Here is an 18648-nt window from a genome sequence, read left to right as displayed (position 1 = left end):
AGAAAGGGAGAAGTCTCATGGGGCAAATCATTCAGGAAAGGCTTCCTAGGGAAGGCAGTAAAACTTTAGAACAGGATCTCAGAGCTGAAAGGAGATTCTGAAGTTTCCTGGTCCCACCCACACCTGCACAGTTAGGCTGTCTACAGGAGTGAGGGGAGGGCTAAGTTCCCAGGAATCTCAGCTGGGCCATGGCAGCCCTGGAAAGAGAAGTACCATAGTAACCAGAGTTATTTATCCTTTAGGGCTGAGTTTGGCACAGTCTCAAGAAAAAGAGGAGCCTGGTTTCTTCCCAGGGAACTGAAGAAAGTTTCTTTGTTGTTTTCCCCAAAGCATTTTGCTGGCTAGGCCTCCCCCAGCCTCCTCTCCCAGGGGCCCTCTTCCCGCTGTCCCCTCATTAGGAGGTGGGCCCTGGGTTTGTGAGAAAACTGGGCCTAAGGGGAGGGACGTGCTGGGTGAAGAGGCTGCTGAGGAGGCCCTGCTCCCTGCCAGCACACTCACTTCCGCACTCCACATAACGTCTTTGTGCCATGGAAACTAGAGGAGGGGAGAGACCCTTAGGGATATTCTCTTAAAGTGGCCATCACTCAGAGGAAGTAGGTGGTATGTGTGCCTAGAAGGTGATGGGGATTAATAGCATGCTCTCAGGACAGACAGAGCCCCTGCCCTTCAGAGTTCCAGATTGCTAGGAGTAGGGCAGATAAACTTCCAATCTCAGGGAACCTCTAATCTAGCAGGAAAATAGTCCCTGTCCTTGGGAGCTCTTAATCTGAAGGGGAGGCATAGCTCCTATCCTCAGGGACTCCCAGGTCTGAAAGGGAGAGAGACACCATTTCTGAGCCCTAGATAGAAAGAGACACACAGCATGCCAGCCTTCAAACCTTTCTCCTCCTAGAATACCTCCCCTTCTATTCAATAGTACACCATGCCTCTGTCTTCCTTTTAAATTGATCACAAAAGTCATTTTCTCTAGGAAGGCTTCAATGATTAATTCCACTTGGTTCCTGTTATTCCTAGAGCCCTCGCTTCTCCCCATCCCTTGGGCCACTTATGCTCAGCCTTGTTTTAAGGGTGCTCCTTACTATTTGCATGTGGCAGTTCCTGGAAAGGGGAGATATATGCATATATGTAGTATTTGTGTGTGTATATCTATGTGTGTGTGTGTGTGTGTGTGTGTGTGTGTGTGTGTGTGTGTATGTACATATATATATAGAGAGAGACAGAGTCTGGAACTCTGGATGGTAGGCCTGCTTTTACCACATTTCAAAGTGTAAATCTGAACAGGCCACAAATTCCCTGGGCTTCAGTTTTATTCGATTGTTTCTAAGGTTTCTCCTCTTGCAATTGTAAATCCTATGACCTAATGATGGGCCCATACGGTGAAGGGGGATGGGAGCTGTCCCTTCAGAACCCTCAGGATTGGGACAGTAACAGAATGATTGAATGTGAGAGCCTGTTTCAGATGGTAAACTTGGGGATGGCTCAGGCTTAAATCTATAGCAGATAAGAACTGCATTACTATGAAAGCAATTATGATGGCCAAGAAACAGCTAAGTGGTGCAGTGGACAGTATCTGGCTTGAAGTCAGGAAGACTTGAGTTCAAGTCCTGCCCCAGACACTTACACTGACTATGTGACCCAGGGCAAGTAACTCAATTTCTGTTTGCCTCAGTTTCATTAACTGCAAAACAGGAATCATAACAGTACCTACCTCCCAGGGCTATTGTGAGGATTAAATGAAATAATATTTTTAAGTGCTTAGCACAGTACCTGGCACATCGTGGATGTTTAATAAATGTTTGTTTCCTTCTTTCCTTTCTCTGCGAGCTGAAAGAATAAAGACTAGGGGCCACTTTGTGAGTATCTGTGGCAGCTCAGAATCATTCTTGCTTCTCTGGGAAAAGCAATGCCTTCCTCCCTCCCACCTCACCCCAGGCACCTGTCTCTCTCTCCATACCTGCCTTGAGATGTTGGGATAGACACTTAGGGCCCAATCCAAAAAAGCCTAGCCTAGCTTTACCAAAGACTTACCTCTTCCAGAAAGTCTTTGAGATTAACTCAGCTTCCCTCAGAGCCCTCCCCTCTTCATTATAGCCTCTCACTACATTTCACCCCAACCCCAAGCCAATCCAAAGTACTGACCTGGCTTCTGATACACACACACACACACACACACACACACACACACACACACACACACACACATCTACTTACAGAGACAAACACACAGGCGCTGACACAGACTGACAGATACACAGAGACACAGAAAAACACTGCCCAAAAACGGGAAGGGAGGGATACACGTGATGTATAAACATCGTAGCCCGTAAGGACCTGTATTAGCTGGTTCAAAGGGAGAGGCGAGGCTCAGATCCTGGCAGCTGATCAAGAGCTAACCACATCCAATTAGGACTTCCATCACCCAGAGCTGGAGGGAGCCCAACATGGAGATACACAGGAGACAGAGCCAGAGACAGAGAGACAGAGACAAACACCTAAAAACAGAGAGAGACAGAGTGGATAAGAGAAAGCAAGAGTGAGAGAGAGAGAGAGAGAGAGAGAGAGAGAGAGAGAGAGAGAGAGAGAGAGAGAGAGAGAGAGAGAGAGAGAAAGCTGGGGAGGGGAGGAGAAGACAGGTGGAAAGAAAGAAGCAGTCAGAGGAAGAGACAGAGGAGATGGAGTAGAGAGAGGAGGGAGGAAAAGAAGAGAAATAAAAGCAGAAAAGAGAAGAAAGACAACAAGAAAGAGAAAGGGAGAGAACACAGAGAGATAGAAACAGAACTAGAGAGAGACAAACAGGATGAAAAGAAAGGGACAGACAGAAGCAGAAAAGGAGAGAGAGTGAAAGGAACATATTCACAGAGAGACAGAAATAGAAGGGAAAGAATAAGCATGAAGAAAGAAAAGGAAAGAAACAAGAGAAAGAGAAAATAAGGGCAAAGAAAGACAGAGGTAGAGATAGGAGGGCAAGGGACAGACAATAAGAAAAAGAAAGACAGCAACAGAAAAGAAAGACAGAGATAGAGGAAAGTGAAGGAAAAGTACAGAGAGAAGAATCATAGATCGGATCACATCCTTAGAGCTGGAAGGGACCTGAGACTATCTAATCTACCACCACCCCATTTTCCAGATGAAGAACTGAGGCTCATCAATATGAAAGGATTTGTTCAAGATTACACAGGTAGTATAAGAGGAGAGATTTTAACTCAAGTCCTTACATTCTAAATCTAGCATCTTTTCCACTGTACCACCTTTCCAAAAGGGAATGAGAGATGAAGGAGATATCTATACATATATGTATATGTATAGCTATAGATATATTACATATGTGTGTATTTATATACATATATACATGGAGAGGGAGGGAGGGAGAGAGAGAGAGAGAGAGAGAGAGACAAGGAGGGTGGGGGTGAGGAAAGGACACATAGAGGAGAAAAGAGAGACAGAGAGAAAAAAGGACAACCAAAGAGAAAAGGATAAAGATGGTGAGAAGTCACACTGAAAGAAGACAGAGGAGATCAGCAAAAAGACAGAGGGAGATGAGAAGAGGGAAGGGAGCTCTTAAATAATTCAAAGACTGAGAATGCAAAGGGGAGAGGAGGAGAGAATGTGAGGGAGGTAAAGTGAACATGAGGAAAGGGGGAAGAGATGGAAGAGAGAAGGGGGAGGGAGGGAAAAGCAGTGGGTGGGCCAAGAAAGCTTTTCTCAGAGAAACAGTCAGCTCCTTTGTCCAGGGAAAGTGGGTTGTGAATCCCTCACACAGTACCCCTCCCTCTCCCTTGATGGTGATGAGTGTGTATTTGGGATTCTCTCTCTCAGGAGAGACCATGCCTCCCTATCAGCCCCTCTCCTCAACTGATGACAGCCTGAGGAGGCAGAAGACCCCAGCTTCAGTTCCAGCTTTTCCTTGGACAAGTCATTTCCTCTCTTTGAGTTTCAAATTCCCTTCCCCTACAAAATGAGAGGGGTATATTAGATAGGCTTCCCACCTCTAGAATCTTTAAGAAGTTCCAAAAATGCAATGCCATCCATTACCCCACCTGTTCATATTCGTTTCACTCCCGTCTCCCACCTCAGCACCTTTGCTCATAGCCTTCTCCTTCTACCCTGTTGTCTCTCTCCACTCACACAGCCACCACCCTAGTACCAGACCTGGTCACTTCTTGTCTGGACTACTGCAATCGTTTACTAATTGGCTTACCCTCTTCTGGTCCAGTTCATCATCTCCTTACTGCCTAGGTGATTTTCCTAGAGCATATTTCTGTCCCTGTTACTTCCCCCTACCTTTCCACCCTTCACTGTTCAATGGATTCCAGTGGATCCTTATTATTATCAGGATCAAATATGAAGAAAGCTCTTCATCACCTGGGCCCTCCCTACCTTTCCAGTCTTCTTATGCTTTACTCCTCTTGTTGACTCTAGCTGCACTAGCCCCCTTGCCATTCCTCTTCCACCTCCATGCTTTTATACTGGCTGTCTCTCATGCCTGGAATGCTCTGCCCCTTCCCCTTGGACTCTTAGTTTCCCAGGCTTCCTTCAAGATCAAACTCAAAGCCAACCTTCTGTCCCCTTTCTGATTATGTTCCATCTATTTACTCTTGTACATATCTAGTTATTTACTTGTTATCTTACCCATTAGAATAAATGCTTCTCAAGGGCAAGGACTGTTGGTCTTTTTTTTTTTGTATCTCCAGCATTTAGCATACAGTAAATGCGTAATCAATACTTGTTGCCTGACTACAACAACTCAACTCTGCCCCTTCCTTCGAGACCTAGCCTGAACCCCACTTCCTCCAGGAAAGGCAATTCTAGTTGAGAGTAATCTCTCTTTTCCAGAGCTCTACAATATTAAGAGCCTGAGTCACATCATCTACTTGAGTTGGCAGGATTGTGATTTCATTTCTGGAGGATAAGAGGCTTAAGACCGAGTCAGGAAGACTGGGGTTCAAATCCTGCCTCTGTGTGACCTGGGTAGGTCATTTAAACTTATTTGAACCTCAGTTTCCCTACCTGTAAAGTGTGGATAATAATAGTACCTAGCTCACAGGGTTGTTGTGAGCAATCAAATGATATTATCTCTCTCTCTCTCTCTCTCTCTCTCTCTCTCTCTCTCTCTCTCTCTCTCTCAATATATATATATATATATATATATATATGTATATATCTATATCTATATCTATACAGCTATATCTATCTATCCATATCTATCTATCTATCTATCTATCTATCTATATCTATATCTATATCTATATCTATATCTATATATATCTTTTTACAAGCCTTAAATCACCATATATAGTGGATAGGTCGCTATCCTTAGGGTCAGGAAGATCTGGGTTCAAGTCCATGGTTGCCTGACCAATGGTGAGCCACTTAATTTCTTACCAGGGAACATTCTAGGATAGTAAGTTTCAGAGAAGTTGTCAACATGTGTTTGGAGAGGGAATTACTCAACACGAGGTCACTACATAAAGGAAATCATAGATACAGTACAAAAAAAGCCCCACAAACCCAACAACTATATGCATGGTGGCTAGTAATTTTTAGGCTAAGGAGAAACAATCCAAGGAAGGAGAGAGGCTGAAGAAGCAAAAGAGAGAGAAGGAAAGGCTCCCGACTGTCAGAAGATTAGTTAACCTTGGTAAGGAGTAAAGAACATTCTTCCTGAAAGATGGAAAACTGGGAATGGGCAAAGGCAGATACATTTTGAATTATGGAAGAGCAAATGCTTAGAGAGTTCATCTCAAATAGCTCTGATATGTTCAGCAAAGTAGGAAATATAGTCATTCCAGGCATACAACAGTTGGAGATGTGATTTCATTGGGATCTTCAGGGAACTCTCAGGTGGGGAAACACTTTACCAGTGGAGGTTGGCAACACATAGCCTTAGAGAGTTGCTAAGAGCACTGAGAGATTAAGTGATTTTTCCAGGGGTCACACAGTCAGTATGTGTCTAAGGTAAGACTTGAACCCAGGTCATCCTGGCTTCAAGGCCAATTTTCTATCTCTCTACCATGATGGATCCCCTTGATTTATATAATGAGTATAGAATTAAAACTATGAAAATCTAGGAATTTCAATGAGATCAGATATGTAATTTAAGTTTTAGATTTTAATATTATATCCTAGTCTATGTGTATGCTGCATTTTCAAATTATTAAATGGAAATTTTTTCCCTCTTTCTTTTTTTGATATGGTTGTTGGAGAAGGCAATAAAGATAAAATGGCAGACTCAGTCTGCCGATAGGGATCAGTTTAGACAAAAAAAATTTCACTCTAGAGTGAAATAATTTGGCCAATTTCAGACAATCAGTTCCATTTAGTTTTTAATACATTATATAGTGAAAACAACTCAGCCATTTGTTTTGGAGTCTACAAATGTTCCTTGGTCTTGTCTAAACTGATTTAAGTTGAGCTCTGGGTTCTTATAACTGGATTCTGTATTATTGCATCCAACATGGTAGTGGAGAAAGTACAGGGCTAGGAACTGAGAGATCTGAATTCTAATTCTGTCATTAAATCAATATATGACTTTGGGCAAGCTGCTTGGTGGAAAGTATGCTAGACTTTTACAAAGAATAAAGCTAAGACTCTATGGGTTCCTTCTACTTCTAACATTCCATAATTTTGTGAAGGGGGCCATCACTAGTCATTGTGATCCATAGCTTGCCACTGGACCCAGATGGTCCACAGGAGGAAGTGAGGCTGGTGACTTTGCACAGCCCTCCCTCACTTAAATCCAATTCATTTGCATGTCATGGCATCACCTCCCTGATGTCATTGTCCTCTTCAAGAATGAAGGACAAACAACAACAACAATTTTGCGAAACATCGGAGATCACTGGGCTAGCCCCTTCATTTTGCAGATGATAAAACTGAGGCCCAGAGAAAGGAAATGATGTTTACAATCACACATCTAGTAAACAGAAGACTCAGGTTTCAAATACAGGCTCTTCCCACTACACCATGCTGTCTCTCAGGTCTGATCTCTCCTACTAGAAGGGGAGCCCCTTGAGGGCAGGGACCATGTCTCATTCACCATTGTATCAAGAAGGGGCAGGGAAGTAAATTGAGGGTTAATGTAAACCAAAAAATAAATCCTAAAGCTAAAACCTTACAAAGGATCAGAGTTGTACCAAAGTGGAGAGGGCTTCCTTATTCCTCAGTCATGTAGGCAGGATGGCCATTTATCAGGAATGTACATTGCTGTTCCTTAGATGAAACATTCCATTCCCTTTCTCAGTGTCTTTGCACTGGCTGACCACCATGTCAGGGCTGTCAGCCATCGCTGTCTCAGATTTTGCAAATTCCTTTTTTCCTTCCAAAGTTAATTCAAGTTCAAACTCCTAAATTAAGCAATTTCTGATCTCCCCAGGTGCTAATGGCCCCCCTCCCCAATTACATTGTATTTATTTTGTATAGAATTATAAATGTATACACTATTTCTCCTGTTAGAATGGAAGCTCCTCGGGGGCAGGAACTCTTTCATTTTTGTATCTGTATCCTCAGAGCCTAGCACAGGGTATCTGGCACACAGGTACATAATAATTGTTTGTCTGCTATCGACCGATTTTGTGGAAGTCATTCTTGCCTTAGGAGAAGTTGTAGATGACCTGAGATACCCCTTCCAAATCTAAAGTCTGTGATCCTATGACTCTTTCTCCACCATCAGCCTGACCCCTGAAGCCTTGTCTGTGTGGTATCTCTGTGCTTTTAAAGCACTTCCCATGCTTTCTGAGAGCTCTGACTACTCTCTCCTGTCAAGCAGGGTGGGCAGAGATGACCTTTCATTGCATATTTGGGGAAAAAGAGATCCAGTGAGGAAAAACAATACCTGTTCAAGATTCAGGGGTAGAACAATCATCCCAGTACAGGGCACCATCCTCTGAGGGTAACCAAAGACAGTCATGAGGATGGATGTTACTAAGATCTTAAGCATTATTACTCTGATTTGTAAAGACTACATCTCTTAGATGAGCCTAAGACATCAGAGCAGAAGGTTTCACATTCTTCACAAATGAACTCAACACTCACTTCTTCCAAGAAACTTGTCATCATTAGCTTTACCTGGATTGCCTAATTCTAATCCCTGACCCATTGTCCACCTCTAAAAAACAAAACAAAACTGGGGACTCTAATAGTTACATGCTCCTTGATAGTGCAAGTTCCTCTGTCCTATACCAAGCCCATAGGGCAATGAGGTAGATGAGAGATTAGCAAGAGCTTTTGAAAGAAGGAAGTGATGGTCATGGTGACCACTGAGGATAGCGATGATTGTAATGATGATTGTGGTGATTAATATATTGTACCCATTATGGAAAGGGGCCTGTGCCAGGTACCAGAGTGGATACAAAGATAAATAGGGCCCAGTCCATGTCTTCAAAGAGGTCCTAATCTAGTAGGTGATGGTAGCGGGGGGGAGGGGGGTGATGGAAATGAAAATGATAAAACAGAGAAAAAGAAACAGACACAGAGACAGAGAAAGTATGAACAGTGACTTGAGCGATTATGGTGATGGAGATGATGATATTACTAGTTATGGTAGGCATTGAAACATATGGGTGGTGCAGTAGGCAGAGCACTGAAGACCTATGTTCAGATCTGGCCTCAGAAACTTACTAGTCGTGTGACCTTGGACAAATCATTTAACTTTTGTTTGCCTCAGTTTTCTCAACTGTAAAAAGAGGATAATAACAGCACATATCTCACAGAGTTGTTATGAGATATCCGTAAAGCATTTAGCACAGTGTCTGACACATAGTAGGTGCTATATAAGTACTTGCTCCCTTCCCTTCTCCTGATGGTGAAGCCAATTGGTAATTCCAGTAATTGTAGCCACTGTGATGATGTTGGTGATAACAATGGTGGCATAGTATGAATAAGTATCTGAATGATAATAATGAAATAGAGAAATAAATGCATCTTGCCCATGATTGAGGTATCATTAACAGACACTTTTCAGGCACTTCAGGGCCATGTTTCAAGACCTCTTCTAAGACAGAACAGAACATCCAAACAGAAGATGAATATCTGGGCATATTCAGATTTGCCAGAATTTACACAGTACACTTACAATAACAACATCAAAAGCTTCCAGGGACTTTCAACTCAACCTTTTTCTTCCCTACATTCATCCACAGTCTTATCCCTCAGACACAATCTTAGCCAAGTAACCCCAAATTGTACCAACTCCCTTAAGACCAGAATTGTCAGATGGAAGGACCCAGGGTCAGCATGGAAGAGAGGAAGGTAGACAAATAAGGGCAGGAGAGAAAGAGGATTTCCAGAGAAATATGAATTCTGCCACTCATAGTTAGGAAGTAAAACTATGTCAGTGGCAGTGGCAGTAACTACGTTATTTAGAGTGGTCGGGCTGATGGGATGTTCAGAGAAACTAAAATGAAAGACCACAGGAAGTAGACAGAAGGCAGGACAGGAGATAACTGCTTCACCATGTAGCCTGATGATGACCATGGAACACACAATGGAATAAACTCTCAATGCTGAACTCATGTTAAAAAAGCCCTGTGGCTTTATTCCAGATATAGCATTCTGTGACTCTGTTATCCAACCGACATTTATTGTGTCTATTTTGAACAAAACACGGTTCTATATCTCTTATCCTATGATTCCATGATTCTTGCCCCAAACTCTTACTTGACATCTATAATCCAGATACTCTAAGATGCAGATTCTATAGTTATATTACTAATTAGTCTAGCATACTCTTCCAGATTTGATTAACTCTGTTGCTGATTATTCTATGATTCTGTTCCAGATACATTACTTAATGACTCAATTATTTCACTCCATATCTCTAAGCTGAGATCTTATAATTTGATAATCTAGAATCTATTATTCTACTGTTCTATTGAGATCTATTATCTTATAGGACTATCTTTTTTGGGTTCTGCCTACAGTCTAAGCAGGGAAATGTGGAAGTTGGGTCAAAAAAGAACAGGATGGCATGGGTCAGGGAATCCATTACAATTCTGAAATTCACAGAAGGCTCTAGGCCAGAACTCCCTACTAGGTCTTAATACCATGTTACTACTCAGAGAAAACTAATGGACCATAAAGTAAGAATAGGGGAGAGGCCATTTAGAGCAGAGATAAGACATTTTTAGAAGAAATAAAGAAGAAAGGGACACAGGCCAAGATTGGGGGAGAGGCTATTTATGTGATGGAGGAGAACTTAGGAAGGGCAGGAGAAGGTTAAGCCATCTGCATCCCTTCCAACCTTGGGCAGTGAATATTAGGAATTGAAAAAGAGGTGTTATGGACCATCCATTTGGCTGAACGGGGCAGAAAGGAATGTATGATTCCAGAAGTGAGGAGAAGAATGGAAAGGGACACACATGGCAGGTATAATCAACAGCTCCCAGAATGCTATAGCTTCTTCAGTACTCTACTTCTGTCTTCAGATGTACCCTGTCCTCATCACTCCCACTCCCCTCTCCAGAATGCCTCCCTCCCTTGTGGCCCAATGCAATGCCGTCATTCCCCCACCAGGCCCAGCGCAAACCCCAGCTAAACTTACACATCAGCCTCCTCCCAAAGGATGCAAGTCTGGTTCGTGGTGCCCTGGTAAGGGTGGAAAGAGAGAAGGAACAGATATTAGACCCCATCCCCAGAGTTTCATTCTGCAAAAGCTGCCTAAGACACTCTAGGGAAGGGTGAATAGGGTTCTCTTAGGCAGTTATACATTATTCACACATTAGTTGGGATTGCTTTATTTTATGCCACCAAGAATATGGCCCTATGGAAATGAAACATACACAACCCAGTGTGTGGGAAGAAGGAGAAAAAAAAAAACCACAAAAACAAAACTTGGTGTAGGAGTTTGGAAACCTGACTTTTCATTATCAATTCAATGTATGTAAGTCCCACTCTCTCCTGCTCGTGTACTCTAGGCCTCAGTTTTTTCCTTTGTAAAATGGAAGGCTAGGGTGGACTAGACAATCTTCACTTCTAACATTTGCTGTCCAATGTTCTTAGGGTTTTTCCAGCTCTGACATTCTAAGGTTCTATGGCTTTCCAAAGTGCTGGGGCTCTTTCAGGAAATCCATGAGGAGAGATGGAGCACACATGTTCACACATGCGCCCATACATATACACAAACACATCAATACATGTGCTTCCCGTGTGCTTCCAGATATATATGCACACACACACTATCATCATACCCACACAATAACTGACACATATCCATGCCCATGTATTCCCACAGATATTCTTATCCCTGTTTATGATTAAAACATGCTGGTATCACAGAATCATACATTTAGGGATGAGAGTGACTTCAGAGATCTCCCAGTCCAACTCTTTCATTTTGTCGTTGAGAAAATGGAGGTCCAGTGAACAGATGTGACTTGCCTAAGGTCACACAGCTAGTAAGTAAATTCTACTTACTCATCAGTAAGTAGCACTGGGGCTTGAAACCAGGTCTTTTGATTCTCAGTTCCATTTTTCTTTCATTACACCAAAGTGCACATACAGAGATAGATTAACACACGCATACCCACAGTTACGTATATACATATATATATAATATATATTATATACATATATATATGATATATATATATATATATATATATATACACGCCTACATGTTCTATGCATGTAGTACAAACACATCTGCAAATATGTGCACCCACACATGCCAAAATGCATATGTACACATATACAGGCCCACGTATAAACATATTCAGAAACACATGCTAACACCTTCACATACATTCATAAGCACTTACATTGTACATGTGGGAAAACTCAATCTCCAGAGGGGTTTGCAGGGATCGAGGGGCAGGCTTCACAGTCACGGAGATGACTTTTGAGTTTAAGACAGTGGTATTCCTGGAGAAGAAAAAAGGAAAAGTCTTTGAGAGAAGAAATTGAGCCTTATATCCCAGAATAGAGTCCCCGAGCCAACTTGGGGAAGGGTTCTAATACTGGGGTCTAGCGAGGGAAAAAGGATCAGCTTGAACCAAATTTTTCCTACCTGTGCAAGGCCAGTATACTGCCAAGATTCCGGTATAGAACGGTGCCAATCACAAACACAGAGGAGGCATCAGTCTCTGTAAAACAGCCCTACAGCATTAGACTCAAGTGATGCTCTTGCCCATGGCTTCAAGACCTATGTGCAGACCCTGCCCTTAGCCTCCCCTCCTCTCATCTTCCCCATACCCCTAGACAAAACAGTGTTTTCTCCTGGGGGGAATCTATGGTTGGGAAGCCTCAGCTTCAATTCACTTAATAAGTATGTTTTGAGTTAAATTGAATTAACAATAGTACACCAAATCAGGTGGATTTAAAAAAGGTTGAATGATGGGACTCAAAGATTAGTCATTAATGGTTCCATTTCAATTTGAAAGGAAGTCTAAAAAGGAGGGCCCCAGGAATCAGTGCTTGGCCCTATGCTATTCAGCATTTTTATATATGACTTGGATGAAGGCAAAGATGGCTTCCTGATAAATTTATAGAAGACATGAAGCTGACAGAGAAAATGTAGGGTCAGAATCAGGATACGAAAAGATCTTGACTGGCTAGAACGTTGGGCTGGATTTCAGAGAATCAAATTTAATAGTGACAAACAAGTGTACATTTGGTCTCCAAAATTCAATTTCATAAGTATAAGATGTAGGGGCATTAGTGGATTATCAGTGTGATGTGGGTCAACAGTGTGGTATATTAGTCCTACCCCACAAAAAACAAAGCAATCTAAGCTTGAATTAAGAAAGGCATGTGGCAGGTAAAAGATGAAATGACTGAGGAAACAAAGGCTCAATCTTCTGAGCATATCAATTTATTAAGCAATGCATGACAAATGCCTAACAAATCAGGACCAGACCCCTTCTTCGGCTTTGGGCTGGATGCTGAATACAGGGGAAGACAGACTTCTATACATTAAAAACAATTAATCAAAAAGTCCAATTAATTACAAGGAAACAATACAACATTAGGTAATCTGATTTCTAACCAGAGGAAAGAATAGGAACTTCCCAAGTTGGGAAGGGAAGAATAAACAGGTGCAACTCCCTGAATTCAGAAAAAGAAGTGTCTCACTCTCCCCAAGTGTCTGTAAACAACCAAAGGAACATGGTAACTGAGTGGTCAGCACGGGACCAATTTTCAGATAAGACATATAGATTGTTTAAGATGTACATTTGTAAGAAAACTCCTTGCATCAATCTTTAGATATGACTGAGTTTCTGGTCAGCATAACCTAAGTCCTTAGTTAAGGGTCTCTAAGCAGCAGGTAGAGGTGATCCAGCTTCCCAGCCATGCAGGGCTCGATTCAAACAACACAATAAGGTTTTCTCCCCATTGTGCTATTTCCTTTCTGAACAGGAAATTTCCCGACCTGGTTAGTCCTGAGCCTGGTTTTTGATACCCTGTGACTACGTGATTGGCTGTCAGATATGACTCGTACTTGGAATCAAAGTTAAGGGAATCTTGCCCTGTTAATGATATATGTTAGGTCAATCTGTGCCCCCAAGGGAATGAGTCATGACATTGTTATAATGATTTCCCTCTTTTTCTTTCCATAGCAAATTTCTATAATAAGGTAGGTGAGCAGTACAAGTTTTGTAAGTACAATGCTAAAGCTATTAATTAACAGATTGATACTGGGACATCTCTCAGTTACTATAATAGGATGCAAGTGTGAAAAATCTTACCATTTTAATCTGTACTTGTGGTCAAATCACAATAGAGGGGTGAAATCTTCCAAAAGGAGGAATTAGACAAAGTAATAAGACAAAGATGTAATGTAAAACTTTTCTAATTAAACGGAATAATAAATTTTGAGAAGACAACAGGATTAGATTTTTTTTTTTAGGCAATTGGGGTTAAGTGACTTGCCCAGGGTCACAAAACTAGTAAGTGTCAAGTGTTTGGTCCAAGGCCAGATTTGAACTCAGGTCCTCCTGACTCCAGGACCAGTGCTCTATCCACTGCTGCCCCAGGATTAGATTTTTCCTCTAAGAACTATTTATATATGTATACAATTGGCTTCCATATTTATCCAGTATAGAAATCCAGGCTTTAATTATGTTTCAGTAATAAGTTCTCAAAATTGGAGTAAAGATTTTACACATAAAATTGCCTTGATAATTGCAAAGAAAGTAAAATTATTTTTCCACGTTAAGGTATCTGTCTGTTAATTTTATAAGGCAAAAGAGGTGGCCTCTCATGATTTTTTTTTCATTCTTATATCAGGTACAGTATTCAGGTAAAGATATAAATAGCAAGTGCTATATAAAAAATAAATTCTCTGAAGTTGCAGGTTTGGGTAACCAAATTTAAGAGATTATCCCAAACCGTATTATCTTGATGCTGGCAGATTTTAGGAGAATGACCTAGGACAAGTGATTTGGAACCAGAGAAGCAAAGCCCCCTTCTGCACTACCCTGAGAATGAGGGCTACTCCAGAGTGTCAAAGAGAAGAGATCCAGGGACCAGACAACTACATGAGGCATTTGGGACTCAAAAAGTATTGAACAAATAGATATTGGGAGTGGGTTAATACAAGTAAACAACGTTAGTTAATGTTGATGATCATTATTGTATTGCTTTGGTCTTCTGTTTCATGGTGTTTGTGTTTATATTTAGGTTTTCTTGGTTAACTTGGCAAGAAGTAAATCTGCCTTCTCAAAATTAGTCCATTGTGAACCCTCTAAATAGTTTGACCTATGTCATTCTGATTATGAGCATATGAAAAAGCCTTACAGATTTGGCTTATAAAGAAGTGATCCATGGGGGGAGTAGGCTACCCACTCCCCTATAAATCAAAAGGAGGCATTGAGGAAACTGAGGGAATTGGGATTAGAACAGCAAGTGGTTAATTGTGGGAACCGAGTAGACCACAGCGACTCCATGTTGTGACTCAATTCTAGAGCTAGCTCAGCTCCCTCTCTGTTGGATCTAGTCCAACTTCTGTCTTGTGAGAAGTTTGTTCAATTGTGGGAAATGGAAGAAAACGTTACTGCATTGTTTGAACCTATCTCTGCCTTGGCTAAGAAGCTGAACCACCTCTACCTGCTGCTTAGAGATGCTTAACTAAGTACCTAGGTTATACTGACCAGAAACTCAGTCATATATCCAAAAGATGCAAGGAGCTTTCTCACAATTGTCCATCTCAACAAACCCATATGTCTTACCTGAAAACTGGCCCCATATTAGCCAGTCAGTGATTGTTTCCATGTTCCTTCGATTGTTTACAGACACTTGAAGAATGAGACACCTCTTCTTCTGAATTCAGGGAGTTGTACCTGTTCGTTCTCCCTCTCCCAACTTGGAAAGTTCCTACTCTTTCCTCCAACTAGAAATCAGATTACCTAATGTTGTACTGTTTCCTTGTAATTAATTGGCCTTGCTTGATTAATTGTTTTTAATATATAGAAGTCTGTCTCCTCTTGTGTTCAGGATACAACCCTAAACTGAGGAAGAGACCTGGCCCTGATTTGTTGGGGAATTGCAATGCATTGCTTAATAAATTGACATGCTCAGAAGATTGAACCTTTGTTTCCTCGGTCATTTCATCTTTCACTCACCATGGTTAGAATTTCTAGACTAAGGAAGGTAACAGTCTCCCTGCTCAGACCACATTTGAAGAATTGTGTTCAGTTCTGGGAATCACATTTTAGGTAGGACTTGACAAGCTGGAACAAATCCAGATGAGGGTGGCCAGGAAGGAGAGAGGACTAAGAGAACATGATACTCGGGGACATCAGCTCTTCCCCAGGAGAATGTAAGCTCCCTGAAGACAGGGACTTTTTAATTATTTTTGTATCCCCAGTAGTAACACAATGCCTGACACACAAAAAGGTCAGTGAAATAGTTTGTGCGTATCTCTGATGGAAAAATAAGGCAGTGGGATAGTTGATATGTCTTTTAACTGAAGAAATGAGACTCATGTATGTGTCACTTGGGAATGTGAAATGGTTTATGTCTCCCTTGGGGAAATGTCACTGGGGTGTTATTCTGTGCATGACGCATTTGGAGAAGGCAGTGGAATAGGGTGTTCATATGACCATTGGGGAAGGAGTGTAATATTATGTCTACACATGCTTTCTTTGGGGAGAGAAAAGGGTGAGCTGCTTTCTTCCCTGAAAAAGGTCACATAAGGACCTCCATGAGGGATTTAGGCGACTTCATACCTTCTCAGAAGAAAGAAGGTGGCATTATATTCCCATCTTTCCCTACTTCAAGCATGAGATGAAACAATAGAAAGGACTTCCTGGGGAAGCTAGGTGGTGCAGTAGATAGAGCACCAGCCCTGCAGTCAGGAGGATCTGAGTTCAAATCTGGCCTCAGACACATAACACTCACTAGCTGTGTGACTCTGGGCAAGTCAACTCACTTAACCCCAATTGCCTCACCAAAAAAAAAAAAAAAAAAAGAGAAAGAAAAGAAAAGAAAGGACTTCTTGGCCAGGCCCTCCTTGACCCTGTGGTAGGGCATCTCATTACAACGAGACACAGAGACAGATCCAGTACTCCAACTGTGAAACCCTAGGCTTTCTTAATTTCTACCCCTTACCCATCATCTCTAGTCCAGAGGCCTAGAGCCCTCTCACCTGCAAGACCAGTAGAGAAGACACTCTTGGAGACAGTGACCTTGTCCTCAGATGTCCTGGACCAGTCACCAGGGGTACGCCAGCCTTTCATAGGGAAGCTGATGTCAGTGGCACCACTGGCAGGAAGCTTGTGGATGCTGAGAACTAGAGAGTAAGGGAGAAGAAAAAGAGGTGGGAGGAGATAAAGACAGAGAAAAGATACAGAAATAGATGGAGGAAGAAAGAAAGAATAAGGAAGAGAGAGACCGAGACATAAACAGAGTGGGGAGGAGAGAGAGAGAGACAGAGAGAGAGAGAGAGAGAGAGAGAGAGAGAGAGAGAGAGAAGAGAGAGAGAGAGAGAGAGAAGAAGAAGAAGAAGAAGAAGAAGAAGAAGAAGAAGAAGAAGAAGAAGAAAAAGAAGAAGAAGGAGGAGGAGAAGGAGAAAGAGAGGAAAAAGAGAGATATTGGATAGCAGAATCAGCATTCAAAAATATATCAATGGACCAATAGGCTGGTCAGAAACTAACAGGATAAAGTTTAATTGGAATAAATGTAAAGTCTTGTACTTGACTCAAAAAAATCAATTAGAGAAGTAGATGGAGATGGAATTGTGCTTAGACAACAGTTCACATGAAAACACCTGAGGAATCTTAGTGGATGAAAAGCTTAATATAATTATAAAGAATACAGTAAGACATGGGGAGGAAGGGGGAAAGAACAAAAGCCACATTTTGATGTCTAGTAACTTTAGTGAGAGGGCAGCTAGTAGAGTAGTGGATAGAACCCTGAGCCTCCATGGAATCAGGAAGACTCATCTTCCTGAGTTCAAATCTGGCCTCAGATACTTATACAGCTATGTGACCCTGGGCAAGTCACTTAACCCTGTTTGCCTCAGTTTCCTCATCCGTAAAATGAGCTGGAGAAGGAAGTAACAAACTACTCCAATATCTCTGCCAAGAAAACCCCAAATAGAGTCACAAATAGAGTCAGACACGACTAAAATGACTGAACAACCACAACCTTTGTGAAAGAGATAGTAGTTCCATTGTCCTCTCCTTTAGTTAGACACCATCTAAAACACTCTGTGTCATTCTATGCATCACACTGATATACTAATAATGTGTGTCCAGAGAAGGACAACCAGGGTGGGTAGGAGACTTGAGAATGTCACCTAAGGATCAGTGAAAGGAACTAGGGATGTTTAGCTCACAGAGGAGAAGACTTAGAAGTGGGCCAAAGGACTACATAATCCCTGTTCTTAAATATCTAAGGGGCCATCATAAAGAATAAGGAATAAGTTTATTCTGCTTGGCCCCAAAGAGATGAACTTGTTTCAGGAAAGTAGATTTTCTATCAACTTGAGGAAGAATTTCCCCAAATCAGAGTCATACCATAATGGAATGGGAAGGAGGGAGCTCCCCATTACTAAAAGTGTTTGAGCCCAAGGTTGAGTCAGGGATGTTGTGGAGAGATTCCTGCCATAGGGAGGGGGATGCTAATATGATGTTTGAAGGCCCAGCAGAAAGAAGACTAGACTTGGAATTAAAAAAAAAAACTGTTTGAATCCCATTGCTGGCACTTACTAACGGTGAGACTTTGGAAAAGTCACTTCCTCTTCTCTAGCTTTCTATGGCTCATGCTTATTTTCAGCCTCAATATCAGGCTCCCAGTGAGGCTGGATGGACTCAGTTTCCTTCCTTGTGAAATAATGTTTGGTACCAAATTCCCTGACAGCTCTGGTATTCCATGACTCTACAGTTTGTTGATCACAGATGGGCTTTCTGACTCTACTGTACTGTTGAAAAGATAAACTCTGATCCAGCCTCCTCTCTCCAGAATGAAGAGAGATATGGGACCCACTTAAATAAACAAACAAAAGAAAAGAGATCATAACTTAACTATCTATGCCCGATAGGAGAACATTTCTCAGGCTGGAGTCATAATAACAGAAAATTGACATTGAGCTGTATGCTACTGTAACTCCCCTCCTCAAGTACCATCAATGGCTACCTCTTTCCTCTGAAATTAAAAACAACTTCCTCAGTTTGGCATTTAAAGCCTTTCACAAACTATCTCCTGCTTACTAGG

At 41.8% G+C, this 18648-nt stretch overlaps 1 protein-coding gene across 2 annotated transcripts in view; it reads right to left on the bottom strand.

Annotated features, from left to right (window-relative positions):
• ADGRB1 (adhesion G protein-coupled receptor B1) overlaps positions 1-18648 on the bottom strand; it is a 263970-nt gene that overhangs the window by 121382 nt on the left and 123940 nt on the right. For both annotated transcript variants that reach the window (XM_078153784.1, XM_078153783.1), the window contains exons 14-17: positions 16580-16723; positions 12002-12077; positions 11754-11856; positions 10538-10581 (exon numbers count right to left, since the gene is read on the bottom strand). In XM_078153784.1, the coding sequence (XP_078009910.1) occupies positions 10538-10581; positions 11754-11856; positions 12002-12077; positions 16580-16723 (367 nt within the window). The remainder of the gene's footprint in view (positions 1-10537; positions 10582-11753; positions 11857-12001; positions 12078-16579; positions 16724-18648) is intronic.

Source organism: Phascolarctos cinereus, unplaced genomic scaffold, assembly GCF_003287225.1.
Source record: "Phascolarctos cinereus isolate Bilbo 61053 unplaced genomic scaffold, phaCin_HiC Scaffold_4;HRSCAF=312, whole genome shotgun sequence".
NCBI classification, from domain to species: Eukaryota; Metazoa; Chordata; class Mammalia; order Diprotodontia; family Phascolarctidae; genus Phascolarctos; species Phascolarctos cinereus.
The sequence above is the reverse complement of the archived record's forward strand: the minus strand, read 5'-3'. Positions and strand labels throughout refer to the sequence as shown.